The 20,728-nt window shown below is 37.9% G+C and overlaps 1 protein-coding gene across 1 annotated transcript in view; it reads left to right on the top strand.

Annotated features, from left to right (window-relative positions):
* Positions 1–15,374, top strand: part of igsf3 (immunoglobulin superfamily, member 3) — a 166,122-nt gene extending 150,748 nt beyond the window's left edge. The window contains exons 7-9 of the mRNA XM_084121611.1: positions 6,902–7,312; positions 10,534–10,956; positions 12,035–15,374. Coding sequence (XP_083977737.1) covers positions 6,902–7,312; positions 10,534–10,956; positions 12,035–12,285 — 1,085 coding nt within the window. The 3' untranslated portion in view covers positions 12,286–15,374. The remainder of the gene's footprint in view (positions 1–6,901; positions 7,313–10,533; positions 10,957–12,034) is intronic.
* Positions 15,375–20,728: the final 5,354 nt, after the last annotated feature.

Below are 20,728 nucleotides of genomic sequence, written 5' to 3'. Positions count from 1 at the left end.
AGCATCAATATAAAAGAGACTCACATGCTTACTGTACGACTCCGAGTCCTGTACGAGACCAAAAGCACGCTCTTCAGAAACAATCACTGAATATTACAGAGCTTGTGTTTTAAAGCAAAGACACTGAAATGAATGATTCACCAAAATTCAATGTGAGTCTCTATTCTCTCTGATATTACTGATGTAATCAGCCTAGCCTCAGTGAAAACTTTCCCAGAATTTACCGGATTAAAATGGTCTTGATCACAAACAGAGAAGCAGAATCATTATATTAATGGGCGCTCCTCTTGTGACATCATGGACCATCATCATCCAATGAATTGCTGTGTTTAACACACAAGCTTTAGACATGGTTAGGCTGAGGGCATTCCCCATAGCATCATTATCAGACACAGCGTTGAAGATCCACTTTGAAAGGGAACTTGTAAAAGATTCATCTCACCACACAACTGCCATTAACCCTTTCACACGTACGATCACACCGGTGTGATCAGTCTAGGCTGGTCCCTGGAGCCTATGATCACACCGGTGTGATTAGAACGGTCAGTGCATCACGTGATCAACTGCTAAATTAAAATGTGCTTTTGTGCGTTGGCTGGTGCTGAGCCAGAGACAGACGCACTCAGAGCTGTCATATATCATAACTTTTCAGTGTTTTCAACCACATAATGTTTATTTTAGGTTTCAGACATATAAATTCACATAAGTACTAAAAAACAATACATTTATAGTTTGTAAAATACACACTGATGTCTATGGAAGAAGCAATAATAATCATTTCCATTATAATTAGATACGTTTTATTCATATCAGATAGGCCCTACACATTGTGTAAGTAACTTTAAAGTTTACTCTATTCTTCTCCCAGTTCACCGGCCACTTACTTTCATGGATTTTGGGAGAAGTGGATTAATTAACGTGTTGTAAATCCAACAGATTCGATTCTCTGAACTGTGGCACAAACTAACATGCGCATAAAGCTCAACTAATGTGATCGTTATAAAGGTGTTTAAACAACAAAACACATCCACTTGCATATATTTGATGATCGGAATATCAGATATTTCATGTCATAGCTAACAAATTTGTGAATATTTTGAATAAAAAAGGAAAAATTACATAAAAGCATATCATCATTCATTCAGCGCTGTTGTTGCTGCGGTGTGTCATGTGACAAGCAATGATGTGTCACCATGGAAACCATAAAGTGACATGTTCTAAATCATAGGTCACTAACAGGCGGACCGCGGTCCGGGTCCGGACCCAGAAGCCGTCATATACGGACCCGGACCTACAGCCAAAACCATAGGCGTTTTGTCCATAAACTAAAGTCCTTTGAACAAAAACACAATAACAAAAGAAAGCACAAAGCCTTTCTTTAAAGTGAATTTCGTTTTGTGTTAATTGTATCTTAATTTTAATCAATGTTTCATCAACTAATTGCCTGGATTTAATAAATAAGAAGTAAATATAAATATAGCTTCTCAGCTGCTCGCTTGCAATAGTCACAAGCTCCACACAGTGACAGAGGCTGGTAGCAGAGCAATCAATTCTGTGAATTACTCTGCGCAAATCAAAAGTAATAGTAGGATACCCATCGGATGAAGAAGGGTTGGCTCTCCACAGAACAATAAAATATAAATTTAATTTTATTTAATTTTATTTTATTTTATTTTTCGTGTTCGCATTTATGAGGAAAAAACAATGTTACGGACATGACCGCTCTGAAGCGGCACTAAAAGACTGTTTTAAAACTTCCACAGAGACCTCAAACAGAAAAAATAAATATCACAAAGCCTTTCTTTAAAGTGAATTTCGTTTTGTATTAATTGTATCTAAATTTTAATCAATGTTTCATCAACCAATTGCCTGGATTTAATATGTAATAAGTATATTATAACAGACAATAGATAATCATGACATTGAGGCGCCGGCGCCTGAACTGGAGCGCGTCTCATAAATGAACCGAAACTCAACATAAGGTAGCCTACTTGCCTCACAGACCTGAGAAATACATCTATAGAAAGCTTGAAATTTTAAACAGAACAATTCAAAACGAAAGAAAACAGACTGCTCTCTGCTTATGTAATCCGTATGAAATGTGCATTTCTCTCTGGTGCCTTCACTACTGCGAAGATCGCGAGTCAGCATCGTCAACTTCATCTTTGCAGCCAACACTGACAGAAAACACTTGTTTATTAATACACAATTAAAATGTCTGCTATATCTGACATATTCATGATCATAACTTTTACCGGTTCTTTGTGACAGCTTTTAGGTGCTTTTATTTGCAGCGCCATCCTTACATTTTACATGAACGTGTCACCACTGCATCAAAAACATGATTGCGTGATGAAAACATGATTAAAAAAAACCACCACCTAAACATAGCCTAACTGGTTAGAAAGAAAACACAGATCAAACAGAGTAATGCACATACGTCCATCTTGCGAATGTAGGCTACAGTCTTCTTCTACCATATTCTCCCATTAGCTGGTTTTCCACTGGCCAGCGCGAGCACAGAGGCCGAAATCATGCCTCGCGGCACTCCTGTAAAACCTGCCCTAAACACGCCTTTTCTGGACTATGTCACACAATACAAAGGTACTCCAGCAAGAGGGAGATGAATGAAATAAATCGCCATACAAATATATCAGAAGCTGTCATTTAGTCTTTATTTACAAACTTGGACAACACACGCACGGCTATTGACTGACCACGAACAGGTAATAACTTACTTGCATTTTTCATTCGTTAATGTCTCGCGGTCTTGCTGTTTTTTCCCCCGGTTTTTTTGAACAATTAAATTTTAGGCTAAAAGTGTGTTGTAACGCAAGTGTTACTGAACATGCACCGAGTAAAATATTACTGAAAATTGATTAGTATTGCCTTACACTGCGTTACAGCAAAAAGTAATATGCTACTGTAATGCATTACTTTTGTAACGTGTTACTCCCAACACTGGTCATATGTCTAATGCTTTTTGAAAACTTAAGGCTTTCTTCTTCATAAAACGAATCGGACATCATCACATTTTTGTATATTTTTTTATTTATTTAGGCTACATTAGTAAGCTACAAGACATCGTCTTTCAAAATATGACGTGCAAAAGAGAAAAAAAAAATTAATGCGTCATTGTACCCAGCACTTCTGAAAATGCACTTCCGAATGTGTCTCTGTCCCCAGCACATTTCAAACCAAACTGATGCCCATGGCCAAAACAGAAGGTTATGATTTAAAACCTGACCTCGTCTTCTATTTTAATTGGCGCAGCTTTTGTAGTCTTTATGGTAGTGGTGTAGTGGATGATGAAACTCACCTAGGGCCTAGGCTTTAAGAGAGGTCTAAACTCTTTTGGAAATGGGAATTTACATTGAAGTGATGACTACGGACAGATCCCCAGATCCCTTTCTCCACAATGAACATTATCAAAACTAAATATCGTTCCAGGCTCACGAATGAGCACCTTCACATGTGTATGAGAATGGCCCTGACTCCATTCAAGCCCAGGTTTAAAATCCTGGCAAGACAAGCTAGAGCTCAATTCTCTCACTGAGCAAAAAAGTGGGGGAGTGGGATATAAGATGGGAAGAAAGTGATACTCTAAAACTATTCAATTGTTGAAATGTGTTGAGATTTATTATCTGTAAAATTGGTTGAGTCAAGATGTGAAACAGAAAAGGGGGCATTTTCCTCCCTTTATTTTATTTTTCTGAAGTTAAGCACTTTTTTTGAACATGCACAATTTTCATGAACATGAACATTATACATATCTACAGTCATTCATATATGTTCAGTTCTATGTTATGACAATAAATATTGTCAAAAAGTTTTTGAATTTTACTGAATTCATTTGATTTGTCAGTCAGGTATTGATTACATGCAGATGTTGATACAACTAGGCTACTTGAATATATATCACACTAAATAGTTAGACATTATGATCTTCTGGACCTTTGCTTCAAGAAATTTTCTCTAACTGGACCTCTTTAAATTTTAGTTGAATACCCCTGTTCTAAATAAAGGTCACCTTGAAAAACTCACACTGGGGGTCAGCCAGAATATTTTAAACTTACGTGTGAAAGGTTAAGGATCTTATAAAATCTCTTGATAAGTCTAGTTTTCTTTTCTTTTCTGATGTATTTCCTATGGAAACAGGAAGCTTGTGTGCAATGTATTGAAGAGCTTGCTGTCGCTCAACATAACAATGTAAATAAATGTAACGTCGAGTTCATGAAAAAAGGACAGGAAATAATGCAAGACCTCCTACCTAGGGCTTCTGTACAGATGAATTTGAATTGCATATATCAGCTAAAAGTGAAATATCAACATTGACGAGTACACTAGCACATAGATGGCTTCAAATAAATGAACTAAAAGCCACATGACTCTAATTTTGATTTCATGGGGTCTTTAATCCCTGATATCTCTTTTTCAGCCTTTGTTTTCTGTCAAAACCGAAGAAATTAGAAAGAAAACTAAGAAATCTGTTGTGTGGCAATCCCATCCATTGGTGGTTCTGCTTTAGAGGATTGAGGAGTCATTCTCCTGCAATTAGCTGCTCGCTATGGAGTCTTCTGTAGAGATTCCCTATGGAACGACTGCCAGCGCTTTGAGAGCATCTTTAGTGTGCACCCAACCAGTAATGCCACACAAGATGACATTTTGCACTTACAGGAGAAATGCCTGTTAGCTGTGACAAAAACTAATGTTAATGTGCATTGTTGTCGATCTGAATTAATTTCAGCCCCATTGCAGTTTCTGAGCGTACTCTTTATAAGTACCCTAAACACTGCAGTTCAATGAAAAAAGACTGGTGTATAAAAGAGTGGGGTTAGTTGAATTTTTTTATGTTTTTGAGTCCCTTTGAAAAACGTGCAAACCAAAGCTGCATTTATTTAATAAAAAATACAACAAAAACAGTAATATTGTGAAATATTATTACAATTTAAATTGTAATAATAATAGCAATCCATTTCGCTATATAGGTTTTAAAATGTAATTTATTCCTGTAATGTCAAAGGAAGCTTAATTTTCACCATCATTACTCCAGTCTTTAGTGTCACATGATCCTTCAGAAATCATTATTTTATGCTGATTTGCTGCTCAAGAAACATTTCTTATTATTATCAATGTTGAAAACAGTTGCTGCTATATATTTTTGTGGGTAATGATTCAGAATTCTTTGTTGAATAGAAAGATCAAAAGAACAGCATTTATTTGAAATAGACATATTTTATAAATGTCTACTGTCACTTTTGATCAATTTAATACATCCATACTGAAAAGTATTTCTTTAAAAAAATCATACTGACCCCACGCTTTTGAACAGTAGTGTATATTCACATGCCTTACATGTACATATGTGTGTACGTGTCAGAAAAAGAAAAAAAATCCTCATGCTGGTGAATAAAACATTTTTTAACGTTATTAAAAGGTGACTTTGAATCTGTGATTTTATTTCTACATGCAAACAAGCAACTGATCTAATGTGACTACCATAAACAACTGAGGGGGTACTGACACTTTCATTCTTGTCAGTATTGTTGGAGTCTTGAACTATGGGAAGATATTAACTATGACAGCCCTGCAAGAGTGAACACAACTCATTTTGCTGTGTGACATTTTAATTTAAGAAGCTTGGTCTGAAATCAGATGCGATGACAACAGTATGTCAGCACACGGCGATTATACTGCAAACTCCTCAACGTGTCACATCAAATACAATTATGATCATTAATTATTTGTAGTAGTTTTAGCTGCATTTTTGGAGTATGTTTATACTTGGCTTTTAAGAATATGGAACAAAGCCCATATCAGTAAAAGCCTAAACTGAGGAGCAATTCCTTATTATTTTGTGGTTTCATTGGGGGGCGGGGGGAGTGTTAAAATCGGTGAGATTTGACATTACACAATTGAGGAGCTTTGCTGCAGGATTTGAGTTTAGGCCTACTGGTTAGAAGCATGAGTGTGTTCATGCCGCTGTTATTCCGGAGAAGGTCCAGGCTTAGGGATGAATCAGGGGACTTTGCTGGAAGTGCAGAAATGCGTGATGGGGATTACTGGAGCCAAAGTGTCAGTGGAAAATTGGATTTTTAGCAAAGAGCCATTAACACAGAAAAAAAAATGGACTGTGAAGTTTCACAGATGCTCATTAATTTGTGGTATTACTAAATGTAAAAGAAACAATCATATGAAGTCCCAACAATTTATTATTTTCTTGATAAAAGGCGCCGTGTGTGTTGAGGGAAAATGGAAGGAGTGATTCAGTGGCATATGTTTAATGTGCTTGAAAGTGTGCCTGAGCCATTTGCATGTTCCTATGCCAAATAGCAGGGATTCACATAGGACATCTGCTCTCTTTACTTTTAAGCGCTTCTCTGTTGCACAAATCTAATGATCTACATTTGTAAGTGTGTGAGGCCTAGTATTTGCAGGTGTGAAAATGTGTCTCCCATCTTCATTGTGTCTTCCTGAGTTCTTCTGGTGCTCATAAATCCACTCATGGTGTGAAATAGCTGATGGCAGTCACACCTGTAGAAATCCAATATGTATGCCCAGGATCCCGCAGCCTTTCTCTTGTTTCTGACATCTTATTTCTGCCACATGTAACACGAGTGATACCAGCATCCCCTCGGCAACAACATGCATATTTCCATCCGGATAAAAGGCCTATTCACATCAGAATAGATTCCCATGCACCTACCCTTGTTAAAAAGAATGCAAGTGGATATTCAACACAATTAAACACTTCTTTTTAACAAGGATACTCCCATCAGACAAGAACAACGGACGGAAGTGTATTTTTGTTGTTGTTGTTGATATGCATTGTCTAAATACGCCGTAAATCTCAGTATTCACTGTTCTAACTATTCCCCTTTTTTTCTTTCTCCTCCTTTAGTGAGTAAACTGAAGGTACACAAGTCCAACCAGAGTCTGCAGTTTCTGGAGGACAGTCGGGTGCGTGTCAACTGCTCCGTCACGTCTCAAACCAGCCCGGATTCCCAGCATGCCGTGCTGTGGTACGCCCGGAGGGCTGAGGCCGGAGAGCCGGATGAGCTGCTGTTGAAGATCAAACACTCTGGAGCATTTGAGTACGGAGCGTACGCTGAGGAGGAACGTCTCCGCAGCCGTGTGCAGTCAGAGACGCTCTCTCCTCGGCTATACGGCCTCACGCTGCATCGTGCCGAGACCAGCGACTCTGGAACGTACTACTGCCTTGTGGAGGAGTGGCTCACGGACCCTGATGGAGCCTGGTACCGCCTGGCACAAGACTTCTCCGGCTTCACACATGTGGTGGTGAGACAGCCAGGTAAGAAGGTGGTTGCTTGTGAAATTGATGTATATATTTCTGTGTCAAATTTCTGTGAAAAATATATTTACATTTTTTTTTTTCTAAAAATGTAAATGTATTTTTCTGTGTCCCACGGTTTGTTTGCAACCTTGTTACTCCATGATTTTACTAAAAAATGTGACATCACCCAAGAAATTACATGATTTGGACTTTTTTTGGGTGTGTGTGCACGTTCTATTCAACACTGTTCCCCAAAGAAACAATATAAAATAAATGTTTTCCTTCAATATATGGGAAATTTATCTGGAAAATGTATCACGGTTTCCACAAAAATATTAAGCAGCACAACTGTTTTCAGCATTGATGATAATAATAAAAAAAAAAACTCTTGAGCAGCAAATCAGCATATCAGAATGTTTTCTGAAGGATCATGTGACACTGAAGACTGGAGTAATGATGCTGAAAATTCAGCTTTGCATCACAGGAATAAAATACATTTGAAAATATATTTAAAATTGTAATAATACTTTGCAATATTACCATTTTTATACTGTATTTATCATCAAATAAATGTAACCTTGAGCATTAGAGACTTCTTTCAAAAAAATGTTTTAATGGTAGTGTGTTTCCAATTTTGGTGTGGTTTTATTTCCCTTTTTTCATTTATTTAATTTATAAATTTCTCCATTTAGTTTTTAGCTCGTTTTTTTGCAAGAAAATGACAAAATTACACAAATCATGGTTTTAAACTTTAATTTAGTGACAGGGAACTACTTAAAATGAACAAAAGCAAACAGCTCTCCTGAGATTGACGATCAACATTTTCTAAAGATTTCTCTGAAAAATTATTTTGTCCTTTTTTGTATCCTGTTCATGGAAAGTGTCGGGCAATATTTACAGTGGCACCCAACTAGCAGAGCTGGCCTTTATTCCTACAGCAGCCTTTGAGATTTAGTTGTAGGTGTTGCCGTCCCATGGGCTTATCAGGCCATCTGGCATGAGAGGATCGGAAAGAGCAGCATGAAAAGATTCTCCCCCTGAGACCGCCATGGAGCGCAGCCATCCTGTGCGCGTGCCTGCCCGAGCTGAATCATTCATCAGCATGTGTGCATTTATCAGAAGAAGACATAAAGAGAGACGGGGGCTTTGTACGTGTGACTCCTCAAATGCAAACGTACAGGGTATCAGCCCCTTAGGGAGCCCCCCCCCACATGGGCCACAGACCTTAGCACTCACAAGGGGGAGTCAGAACCTCATAACAGACACATTCACGACTGCCGGAGCCCAGAGGCTTTACTTATGACGGCCATCTGATTGGCACACAGCTGCTGCTCCTCTATTCACCCCGCGCAGCTGCCCATGAAGACCCCTAATGCAAACTGCCTCGGCTATTCATCTATTCACCCCCCTCTTTGCCGATAATGTCCACTTTTTCCAGTGACATCATGACCTAGCTTCTGTATGTAGGACTAGCATGGTTCAGGGGACTTTGTCTGCGAGGTTTGCACTACTCTGAGGCCACCTGTGCTCTTTGGCAGCACTGTATCAAAGCTCTGAGAAGCAGGGAATACAGATCTCATCTCCACACAACACACTCTTCAATATTACTGCCCTACACATGGGCCGTCGGCTTACCGCTGTTACACAGACACGTTTTGTTGTGTAGTTTGTCCTCGGGTCCGTTAAGCAAGTTGCTTTAGGAGCACAGGTGGCCAAGACATCTGCTCCTCTGAAACTCATCAAGGTCAAGAAAAGTGTGTTTTGGCACACTTTCTGTTGGTTTTTACTGGTCAGATAACTTCAAAATAGAATAAATTATTCTAAATAAATAATGCAAATCTCAAATTCACATGAATATACTGATTATTATGGAAGTCCTTATTTTGCATAGTTTATGCATAGTTGTTTTATTCTTCCGCATGAATGCGTCTCCCTTAGCATACAGCATCTAATCTTAGTCGAAGCTGTCTTTTATGAATTTTGTGTTTCATATTTCTTTCTATTTTCTCATCTCATGTATTCACAGTATATATCTCTATAATATATCTAAATATGTGCTTGAAAATTCCAGTCTTATTTCCCTGGGGATGCGAGTGTGAGTGTCAAATCACCTCCTTGCTGCATGATTGCCTGAAATAGCATCCATATAAATGTATTTACAAATAGATAGTTGATGAAAGGTTCGCCACCTCCTAATCTGCCATCTTCAAAGTCAAATTGCAGTGCTTTTACATGAGCAGAAGATAAGAGGAGCCCCTTAAATTCTGCCGGAAAATGCACTCTTATTTTTAGCCTGAACTCAGCTCAGACCCTGCTGAAGTATCTTACGACTTCTCATGCAAAATGTGATGATTCTCACCTTCAGTTGAGAGTGACATATTGAACAGCTAGTTCCACATCTCTGGATGCGTGATGCCCTGCTAGAGAATAAAGATAATTTTAGGGTGTGTATGTACTTTTAGAACTTTTGTAGAGTTGGTTCTCTCATTATTTTTTCATCCTCATGTCATTTCAAACCTATATGACTTTCTTTCATCTGTTGAACACAAAAAATGTGACTAATGACCAGGGACTGTCACGCTCTTAAGGCCCATTCACACCAAGGACTATAACTATGACGGTAAAGATATAGTTCTAAAAATCGCTTTAAATGTAAAAGAATAGTAGAGTCCACACCACAACTGTAACAATAACGGCACAGAGAAACTATATCGTTGGAATCACTTTTAGAATGATCTTTTCCAGTTGATAAATGATAAGAACACTGACAGCCAATCAGAATCCATCCTGCTTTAAGAGCTCAAACATTTAAAGCGGCAAACGAATGAATGGGCACTTTAAAGGACAAAAAAGCACCATGAAAAAAATCATAAAACCCAATTTATACACTACCTTTCAAAAGTTTCTTATGCTTATCAAGGCTGTATCTGTTTGATCAAAAATACAGTAAAAGCAGTAATATTGTGAAACATTATTACAATCTGAATAACTTATTTTATTTTAATATATTTTAAAATGTAATTTATTCCTGTGATATCAAAGCTGAATTTTCAGCATCATTACTCCGGTCTTCAGTGATACATAATCCTTCAGAAATTATTCTCCTTGAAAGAAAGTCTTTTCATATTTGGACCAGAGTATTCTGCTCTAAATAAATGCAACAAGTAGTTTGCAACAGATGCTACCCCAGTCTCTGAGGAACAGAAACGTTGTCATGCATTTAATGGTTTTTATTACAGTGGTGAAGTTACAGGTGGAGGAGGCAGAATCCAATATCACCGTACCTGAAGATGGATCAATCCGGCTGGGCTGCAGCATTCCGTCTCAGTCCTCGAAAGATTCCCGCTTCTCTGTTTCCTGGTACGTGTACCGTTTGGGACAAGAAGAGGAGGATGAGCAAGAGTGTGTCTTTTCCATCGGCCATGATGCAGTGTTCGGTAATGGGAACTGCAGCCCTACAGAGGAACCTGGTCCAAACTCTCGCCTGCAGTTTGAACGCACCACCTCTGACCTGTACAGTCTGACCATCCAGAAAGCTCAGCCCAGAGATGCAGGCAATTACTACTGCCACGTGGAGGAGTGGCTGCTGAACCCACGCAATGCATGGTACCGCCTGGCCACCAACAACTCAGGAGTCACCATTGTTAATGTTATGGAGCAGGGTGAGGTTTTGCACTTTAGAAGCACTAAACCACATCAACACAAAGTACTTCTGGTTGTTAATATTTTCTTTTGCCCTGTTTAGACCTGGTATTAAGATGTGCTTTGGTCAGTTGGGTCACAATTGGACAACAATAAATACAGGTGTAAACGGGGGCTAAAAGGTTTTGAGCTTGTCCACTTTCGACCACTTCCAGAGGTAGTCGAAAACTCATTTAACTGGATTGCTATCAGTTTGTGGTCAAATGCATTCGAACAGCCACAAAAGACCATCTACTCTCCGCCTACTGACTTAACGTGTAAACATTATGGGATGCGCGCTAGCCAGACAGGATTTAAACTTTGTCGGCTGTAGACCCAATTTCTCTGTTCTCTCACCATTGCTTTCTAACACGCGCTCACAGCGTTCTGCGTGGTCTTCCGGCTATGAGCAGAAACGAAAGCTGCTGCTCTCCGTATGTTTTTCCATTGTCTCCTTTAAATTCACATGTAAATTGCGTGAGCTTATTTTGTCCAATAGATCAAAAGATCTGAAAAACCCCATACATTTACCTGCCCATAGATTCTCCTCTCAAAGAAATCAGGACAGAAGTGATTAAACATGGATAAAAGAGATGGATTAAAGCACAAGGTGTAAATCAAAATGTCTCCCTCATCTACTTTTGATCTGATCGACCAAAACACATCTTAATACTAGGTGTAAACAGGGCCTCACAATGCAACAATTTGCGATAGATAGATCATAGATAAAATGCCCCTTGATACCTCTGACAAGTAACATTATGAGGTCATGGGACAACAGTACAGTATAGAACTTTTGTAGCATAATTCCAACTGTTTCACCTTACTTTTTTAATAAATAGTTGGCAGTATGCAATGTATAGTACACAGTTCAGGCTTCAAGCCCAGATAGTTAGCTTGTGTTCTATTCAGAGCTGCATTAACACGGAAGACAGGATTTATTGCTTGTTATTTTATCATGTATCTTTTGTTCACAGTGCTCTCTTTTTGTTTTAATAAATATTTAACTCACAGGTTAAATTATTCTAACTCTCTGTCATGCTTCTCCCTCCTCTCTAGTCTCTACCCTACAGTCAGTGGTTTGTTCCAACGACTCCCTCTTCTACTTCGTTTTCTTCTACCCCTTCCCTATCTTTGGCATCCTCCTCATCGCGGTCCTGCTGGTGCGATACAAGAGCCGCAGCTCCAGCAAAAACCAGGAGGGCAAGAACGGAGCACCGCTCCTGTGGATCAAAGAGCCCCACCTCAGCTATTCCCCAACCTGTCTGGACCCCCCAGCCCTCAGCCTTCACCCTGGCTCTGTGGAGTAATAGTGACACAAACACGACCCTGTCTCGCTCTGAGACTCGCTCATCTACGCTCTCTCTCTCTGACTCTCTCTCTCTTTTTCGTCTCTCCTCGTCCGTTATGAGGCCACCAGAAAGTAATCTGGGCTTCTAGCCTGGCCTGTCAATCCGTCCATATGACTGACTAAGACCTTCCTCAGTTGAAGTTGGCTACTGGTGGTGATGCCTAGACGTTTGCTTTGCTTTCTTTTTCCTGATCTTTTTTTTTTTTTTTTTTTACTTTTCATTCATGCTCTTTTGTGAGAACCTTTCCTTTGAGGTGGCAGTATCCGTGAGCCTTGATGTATTTTACCTGACTGACGCCAACCTCGTTTTCGTTTTGCTTTTTTTATTCCCGTTGATGAAGTCTGGTGGAAACCATTGCATATTATTTGTTATTTTGTCTGTGCTGATATTTGCTTCAAAAGACTGGAAGGTCATTGCTGGCCCATGAACGTTTCTAGTGACAATGGTGTATTGATGAAGGAAGAAAAGGACAATATTTCCTCGAAAAAACCTCGGAAAGCTGACAATAGGATGTATATTGATTTTGTTTGTGTGCACGTGCCACAGAACTGCCTGTTTAAAAGGATATAGAAAGCCCTCATTGCCCACCGACTCGAGGATATACATGAACCCTAGCTCATCCTCACTGCCAAAGACCAGTTCATCTTCAAAAGCCACAAATTCAAATTCAAAGACTCCGAATGGGATTAGACGTGAGTAACGTGAGCCATCTGATGTCATCCAGTTAGAAAAGACAGTCTTGACACTGACATGTTTCCTCATCACTGGAGCTCAGATGTTTCCACATGCCCTCAAATTTCACATTTCATTTCTAGGTATTCTTGACCTTCCCAATGTTAAGAAGATCAATTTATCCCCTGAAAAAAAACTTTTGTATCTGTATTTGTGACCCCACATTTAGTGAGCGTTCGCCTCAGTGTCCTCGAATTTTCATAATGCAAGGTTGAATGGAAACAAAAGGGGCATGAAGGGCTCCAGAGTTTTTGAATTTCTTGTAAAAACAATGTCTTGAGGGAGACGGCTGACAGGACACTACCTACTCAAGGGACATTCTCAGTGCCAAGACCTTTTTATCATCATGCGTGCCCTGTAATGATCCAGGAGGAAAGCAGAAATCGGCAGGCTTCTGAATATATGAGTTATGAAGGGATTAGACATTTTGTTTTATCTATATTCTACGTCACATCAAGTGTTGTTTTTCTTCTCTTTATGGGTTTGTGTTTAAAATATGGTGCCCGATTTGTTGCCGCTAAAAAAAAGTGAAAAGATTGTGAAATCTTAATGCGCCGTCTCATAACCTGTAACCTGTGAAGACCTAATAGTGTGATTATATCTCTTGAGGGTGAATTTAGCATCTAAATTATCGTCGGTCTCCATAAACATTTCAAAAACACTGCCATATTTTAACACTGAAGATGCTATAACAATTCTTGATCATCGCATTTGCTCTGCAATCCACACTAGTCCTGTTTCATTCAAGAAGGATTCAACCTCCATACTAAAAGCATTTAGAGCTTAGCTGTAGCGTGAATGAATTTTATGTCAAATTTTCTTTCCTGTTCAATTTAAACACGGACTACCAAACATAATGTGTTGTCTAGTAACAGCAACATGCGTTCTGACACCAAACTGGATGGGTCTCACTTACAGACAACATTGGTGACCTTCTGACAGTGCAACTTTCACTGTTCTCACAGTCGTTCAGAGCGTCACTGCCGCCCTCATGTGATCTCGATAGTCAACATCACAGCTTTTCTGTAAATGAAATTTAGATCCACTTGAAGCTTGTGGTCGTCTTATTTATTGAATCATAAAACTCCTAGATAGAATATGTGAACTTCATAAATCTGCATAGACTGAATGTGGCAGAAATAGCAGTGAACATTTAGGCAACTACAGTATAATATGGCTAATTAGCGTGTCTAGAGGCTTATGAGACATGATTCTGAACCAATCTGGGAATCTTCATAAAGATGATACAGTGGTTTAGCTCTCTTTATCTACTAAATTTTGTTGAACTGTACAGTGCATGATGAGTAAGGGGGACATTGTATTAATGTCTGAAAGCTGTGTGTTGTGACATCATAAGATCAATGGCATCCTCACCATCTCCATCTTGTGGAAGGCCTCGCTGATTCAACACACCTGTTCGATTGAATGAATGTTAGCCATTCTAACACAGCGACCCTCAAATGTAATGTAAAATTTAATGTCAGCCTTCCTCAAGCAGGAGATGTGTAATGTGGCATTGAGTGTGATATTGCAGTTCTGCTGTCATTCCGTCTGTACAGAATTATTCAGAACTCTAAATAGTGTTTTTGTAGTTCAACATGCCCAGCTGAATCATAATGTTGTAAATGCATTTTGAGGGCTGCATGTCATGGCTGTGTACTGGCAGTATAGCTGCAGAAAAACTAAACAAATGACAAAAAATATTGTGTTGATGTGTGTTCAGTTCAGCCAGTGCTGCTTTTTCAAGTGGTGGTTTTTATGTTCTTTTTTTTATAACCAAAATATAGTGCACTGAATACTTAAAAAAGTTGCCATGTTTTTTTATGCTTCTGTGTTTTTGTTGTACTCCATTTAATTTTTGTTGTGTTTTTTATATCGATACTTATTTTATTCAATTGTAGCAATTGCTATTATGAAAAGGCACTTTGCTATTGTCAGTTGATTGCAATAAAACGTTCAGTGCACAACGTTTTAGATTGTGTTTATATAATGTACATGGGGCCCAATTTACAAATGTTAAGAGTTACAGCTGTTAAAGGGATAGTTTACTGAAATATCTTTTCAAACCCGTAAGACTGAACATTCCTACATTGACTTTGATTGTATTTTTAGACATGTTTCAATATCTTTGTTTATGTTCCACAGAAGAATGAAAGTCATACAGGTTTGGAACAACATGACTAAATGATGACAGAATTTGCATTTTTGGTTGAACTGTCCCTTTAAAATAAGCTTTTGAATTTACCATTACAATTTTTAGTACAGTTGCGTTCTGTACTTTTCTTTCACACACCTTAATAAATAACAGAAGCATTTGTGAATCTCTTCACTCCTTGACCTCCAGGGCTTTGAAGAGAGTGGAAATCCTGTCTCTAAAGACACCATCTTAAAGGTGAGAATGGGATCTGACATATCTTCCAGTGTCTTATCAGGTCTGTTTGAGTCAGATGCTCTGGGTTGTGGGGTGGATGAGTTGGGTGGCTGCAGGCTGGTGTGTTATTATAACGGGCCAGTGCTTGTTAACCTCCAGAGCAGTGTGGAGGAATCATATTGAGAGTTGCTGTCCCCTCCAGCTGCTCACAAACCTGTGGTTTAATGATGGACAGTGGCCAGTTTCAGCATCTGGCTGAATTATGATGTCTGGATGAAGACGAGCCTTTGTGCTTTGTTTACCTAATGTTTTGTGATGTTCTATTCTGTATGTGTAATTGTAAATTATAGCAGTTAGCTCCTAGGCCCTCAAATTTAGCATCCTGGCTTTGCTGATATTTAACCCAAACACAATGGAATGTTTCACTTTTGTAAAACTATTCTTGTTTTACTCTCTTCAAATCTGTGTGATGCTTGGTGACACTTCTTTTGTTGCTATTTTCACTGGCAGAGAAAAGAATATACAATGGAGCTGGCCAATTTAGTCGGAAACAGTTACTTCAGTAGGTCTCTAACACCCCCAATGAAGCCCATTTAAATGATGAGAAAACACGTTTGAATTTAAAGACCCATTGAAATCGATTTACAAGCAGAGTTTGAATGGGGCATATCAAATGCTAATTTTTGGCTTTTGTTAGGTCATGGTCATTAACTATAAGTTGTAACTTGCTAGTTAGTTGCAGATTTTATTTGGTGGAGAGATTTTCTCATAGAGAGCATTTGAATTGGACAAATATTTGAGAAAGACTATAAGTCCTAAAGGTGTGGTATGGAAGATTTGGTACTTTAGCGGATGAGGTGAGTTACTCCCGAAAGAACATTGTTTTTCTAATTACATGAGTTGGGCTTCGGCTTAGCTATTCAGCGTAGATGAATATGATGATTTGAGGTGATGATTATGATTATAATATTTTTCAACTGTAATTTATTCCTGTTATGGCAAAGCTGAATTTTCAGCATCATTACTCCAGTCTTCAGTGTCACATGATCCTTCAGAAATCATTTTATTATGCTGATTTGCTGCTCAAGAAACACTTATCATTATCAATGTTGAGAACAGTTGTGCTTAATATTTTTGTAGAAACAGTGATGTTTTTTATAGAAAGTTCGAAAGAACATCATTTATTTGAAATATAAATCTTTTGTAACATTATAAATGTCTTTACTTTTACTAAAAATATTAACTGACCCCAAACTTTTCAATGGTACTGTCTTCCACTTTTGTTTGGTCTATTTTAAAATAAATAATGTTACAAAAGAAAAATGTCAAAATGGCAGCTCAAATTCTAAATCGTTATAATTAAATTAGTAATTAAATTAGTACTTGTGTAAATTAGACAAGTTGATTAGACAAAAGAAAAAATGTTGTGATAAATCATGTAAATCATTTTTTTTACAGTTGTGAATCTGTGTACGGCAAGGAGAGAACGTTTGTGCTTGTTTAAAGATTTGCTCATTTTTAACCATAAAATCTTGTATTGTACATAACCTAAATATCTGCTGAATGTAAACATTTTGTAAACGTAATGCGTGTATACACTAGAATTTACATGACATCAAAGCAAATGCAAATGAAGTGAAAGCCACAAACCTCTCATTTTAATTTCACAGGGTCTTTAAGCTAAATCAGGCATGCAGTCATGTGCTCTGTGGCTCATTATTTTAATGTGCAACGTTTGCAGTGGGTGTTTTTATATTTTACTCTATTTGTGAAGCAATGGTGTGCTGTGTATGGACGGTAATTAATGTATTTGTGATGATGGCCTGATGTGAGTATAGCGAGAGGTTGTCATACGGGATAGACGGTCCTGTCCGCTGTTGCTGTCCTGTCTGCTAACCGAGCGTGGCGTGACCACCAGGGGCCAGGACCAAATCACATCACACCTATCATAACTCATCCTGACTCGCCAGCTAAAACTCCATTCTGCTCATGAATATTAATACTTCTCTCACGCCATGATGTATGTGGGATTGTGTTTCTCATTTCTGGGCCTGCGGGAGAAACTGCTCAGAGAATTTGTAAATACAGTCTCCCCGCTATCCTTCATTACATTACCTGTCTGAACGGTGTCGAATCAATTTGCTGACACCACCGCCTGTGCTTTGTGTCACATGGAATGGGAATTACTTTCTGATGAAAGCAAACCTGTGCCACAGGTGTGTGCCTTTGTGTCATTTGTAACAAAAAAAGCATTCAAGAGGAGAGCAGACACCACGCCTCTGTAGGATTACAATGAATCACGGTTCTGGGCATTGGGATGCACTGCTCAATAACATGTCGTGTTTCTGACAGACCGCGGCAGAAATCAGATGGATGGATTAAAGAGTGAATAAAAATGGATAAAAGAATACAGACAGCTGCCTTGGGAAAAAGATGGGATGGAGAATAGAGGTGTAGATTGTGTGTTCATGTTTACAGCAGCGTGATGCAAGTTATTTTGTCTGCTTCAGCTGCATCCCAGCCTCTTAGCAAGGTCGAGCTGTCTGACAGGCCTATCACATGAAAAACAAAGAACAAGTTTCTATAATATCTCACAGCTGAGCGGGAGAGGTGTGTTCGTCTAATAAAGACTATAGAATGTAAAAAAAAAAAAAAAGGATCTTTCATTGCAATAGACACCAGTGGAGACCTTGAAACATTTCTCTGTAATTACACAATTGCCTTTGTGATATAGTGAACGTGATATATTTCTTTATTTTTACTGACGTCAGAGCTCTATGAACATACTTTCTTTCATGAAGAAAGTCTTTCATCATTCTTTTCTTCTTTTATATTTTTCCATTGACGTCAATTTAAAAGTTTAATTCAATTTAATATGTTCAGGGAAATGTTGTCAGCTGGCCATATTATTTCGCAAAATAATAATTTTGACTGTACATTATATATATTATATAAACACTACAGTTCAAAAGTTTGGGTCAGTAAGATTAAAAAAAACAATACTTTTATTCAGGAAGCAATAAATTGATCAAAAGTGACATTTACATTGAAACAATTCCATTTCAAACAAATGCTGTTCTTTTGGACTTTCTGTTTTCAACATTGATAATAATAAGAAATGATTATTGAGCACAAAATCAGCATATGTGACCCTGGATCCCAAAACCGGTCACAAGTCGCAAGGGTAAATTTGTGGCAATAGCCAATATTCAATACATTGAATGGGTCAAAATGATCGATTTTTCTTTTATGCCAAAAATCATTAGGATATTAAGTAAAGATCATGTTCCATGAAGATATTTTGTAAATTTCCTACCGTAAATATGTAAAACATTTATTTTTGTGAGTGAATGCAGCACAATCGCGAACATAAATGTACAACTTTAAAGGCGATGTTCTCAATGTTTGCACCCTCAGATTGCAGATTTTCAAATAGTTGTATCTCAGCCAAATATTGTCCTATCATAATAAACCATACATCAATGGAAAGCTAATTTATACAGATGATGAATAAATCTCAATTTCAAAAAATGTACCCATGTGACTGGTTTTGTGGTCCAGGGTCACATATTAGAATGATTTGTGAAGGATCACGTGACACTGAAGACTGGAGTAATGATGCTGAAAATTCAGCTTTGCCATCACTGTTCCAATAACTTATTTTACATGATATTAATAATTCACAATATTAAATTTTTACTTTATTTTGATCAAATAAAAGAGACTTCTTTCAAAAACATTAAACCAATCTTAATTAAGCCAAATGTTTGTGTATTGTTTAATTCACGCTAAATAGCAGTATGTGATAACCATTTAAATTCAATCTCACATAAATAAACAAGCCTCACATGTTGCCAGCTGTAATCACTGCTAAATATCACCAGAAACTGCTGTATTTATGTTCTCTGCTTGGTTGTTGAACACCCAACTCTCACTACAATCTACAGCCATCCATAATAGATGAGCTTTAAAATGTGTGGTTTTCTATGGGGCCTCAGCACTGCTTTAATGAGCTCTAGTTCCAGGCAATGTGAAATCCAAAGCATTTCAGGTGAGTATTGCTGTCTTATTCATTTGCCTCAGAGCAAGTGTTTAGTTTACGTGTTATTGTTTACAGAGGGAATGTTCCTACCATCTCATTTTGTTGCTTGACGTGTTTTAGATTGTGCCGAAGGGTTTCATTATTAACCTCCCCATTAAATCCAGTCTCCTATTAGCTATTGTTGTTAAGTGTTATGTAAATGAAGGGTTTTTATTAGAGGGAAAGCGAGGTTATTAAGACTGGTTAATACTATTGATTTCTGTGCATCACATTGGTCTTCACTAACCTGAGCTTCAAGTATAAACATATGAAGCATATCCACATGAACCCTTCTGAGAGTTCACAGTTGAATAAAATCACTTGAAAAACTGGATTTGAATTGACTTAAATTCTCATACATCCCAATTAGTGGTGTTCACAAGAAAGAAATGCCTTTCTTTAGTAAAATTGCTGTCATTAGGCAAATGCAACTGCAGCTACTCTTTACAGGTACGCCGCTAACCCTGTGATTTTCACCAGAGGAGGCCAAAGAGGAGGAGGAAAGTGAGCAGCAGAAGAAATGTACTACATGTATTAAAGACTAAAAACTGAAAACACTTTCATTTGTTAGTTTAATTTGCCTCTCTCTGCTGAAATAAAAAACGACTTAAGCCAGCCTCTGTGGTTAGCTGATTGATGGTTTAGAGATGTACTTTAAAACTGGTCAGACGTGCATTTTTTTTTCACGTAACTCATTGCTTAACTACCTAATTATAATTAGTTGTTGGAGAAATTAACTAGCTATCACAACTGAGACCATATAACTTTGTCGCATATTCAACACGCAGGTGGTGGAGTAATCATTTCTGCTAATTAATAGGTTTGAAATTGCGTTAATGTCAGAATATTGCTGTAAATAATGAACGTTATCTAAGGAAAACTTTCCTGTTTATGTTATCCGTTGTTGTGCATTACTTGCAGATGATTGTTTTAATTGTGGGTTTCCCACACATTATAATCATGGCACTCTTCAAAAACTGTGCAAACTAAAAGCTTGTATGTATATATATATATATATATATATATATATATATATATATATATATATATATATATATATATATATATAAAATATACAGTATATGGGTGTTTCTGCAACTACGGGCACTTTTGACTATCCCAATTTAAAAAAAATCAACCTCTATGAATTTCAGTTTTAACCATCACAGTCTATAAGGCATATAAAAATTTACACAAAATAGAATGTAGTCGTTAAG

The sequence above is a fragment of the Abramis brama genome (genome assembly GCF_963993115.1).
Source record: "Abramis brama genome assembly, chromosome: 8".
NCBI lineage: Eukaryota > Metazoa > Chordata > Actinopteri > Cypriniformes > Leuciscidae > Abramis > Abramis brama.
Note: the sequence above shows the minus strand (reverse complement) of the source record. Positions and strands in the feature narration are given on the sequence as shown.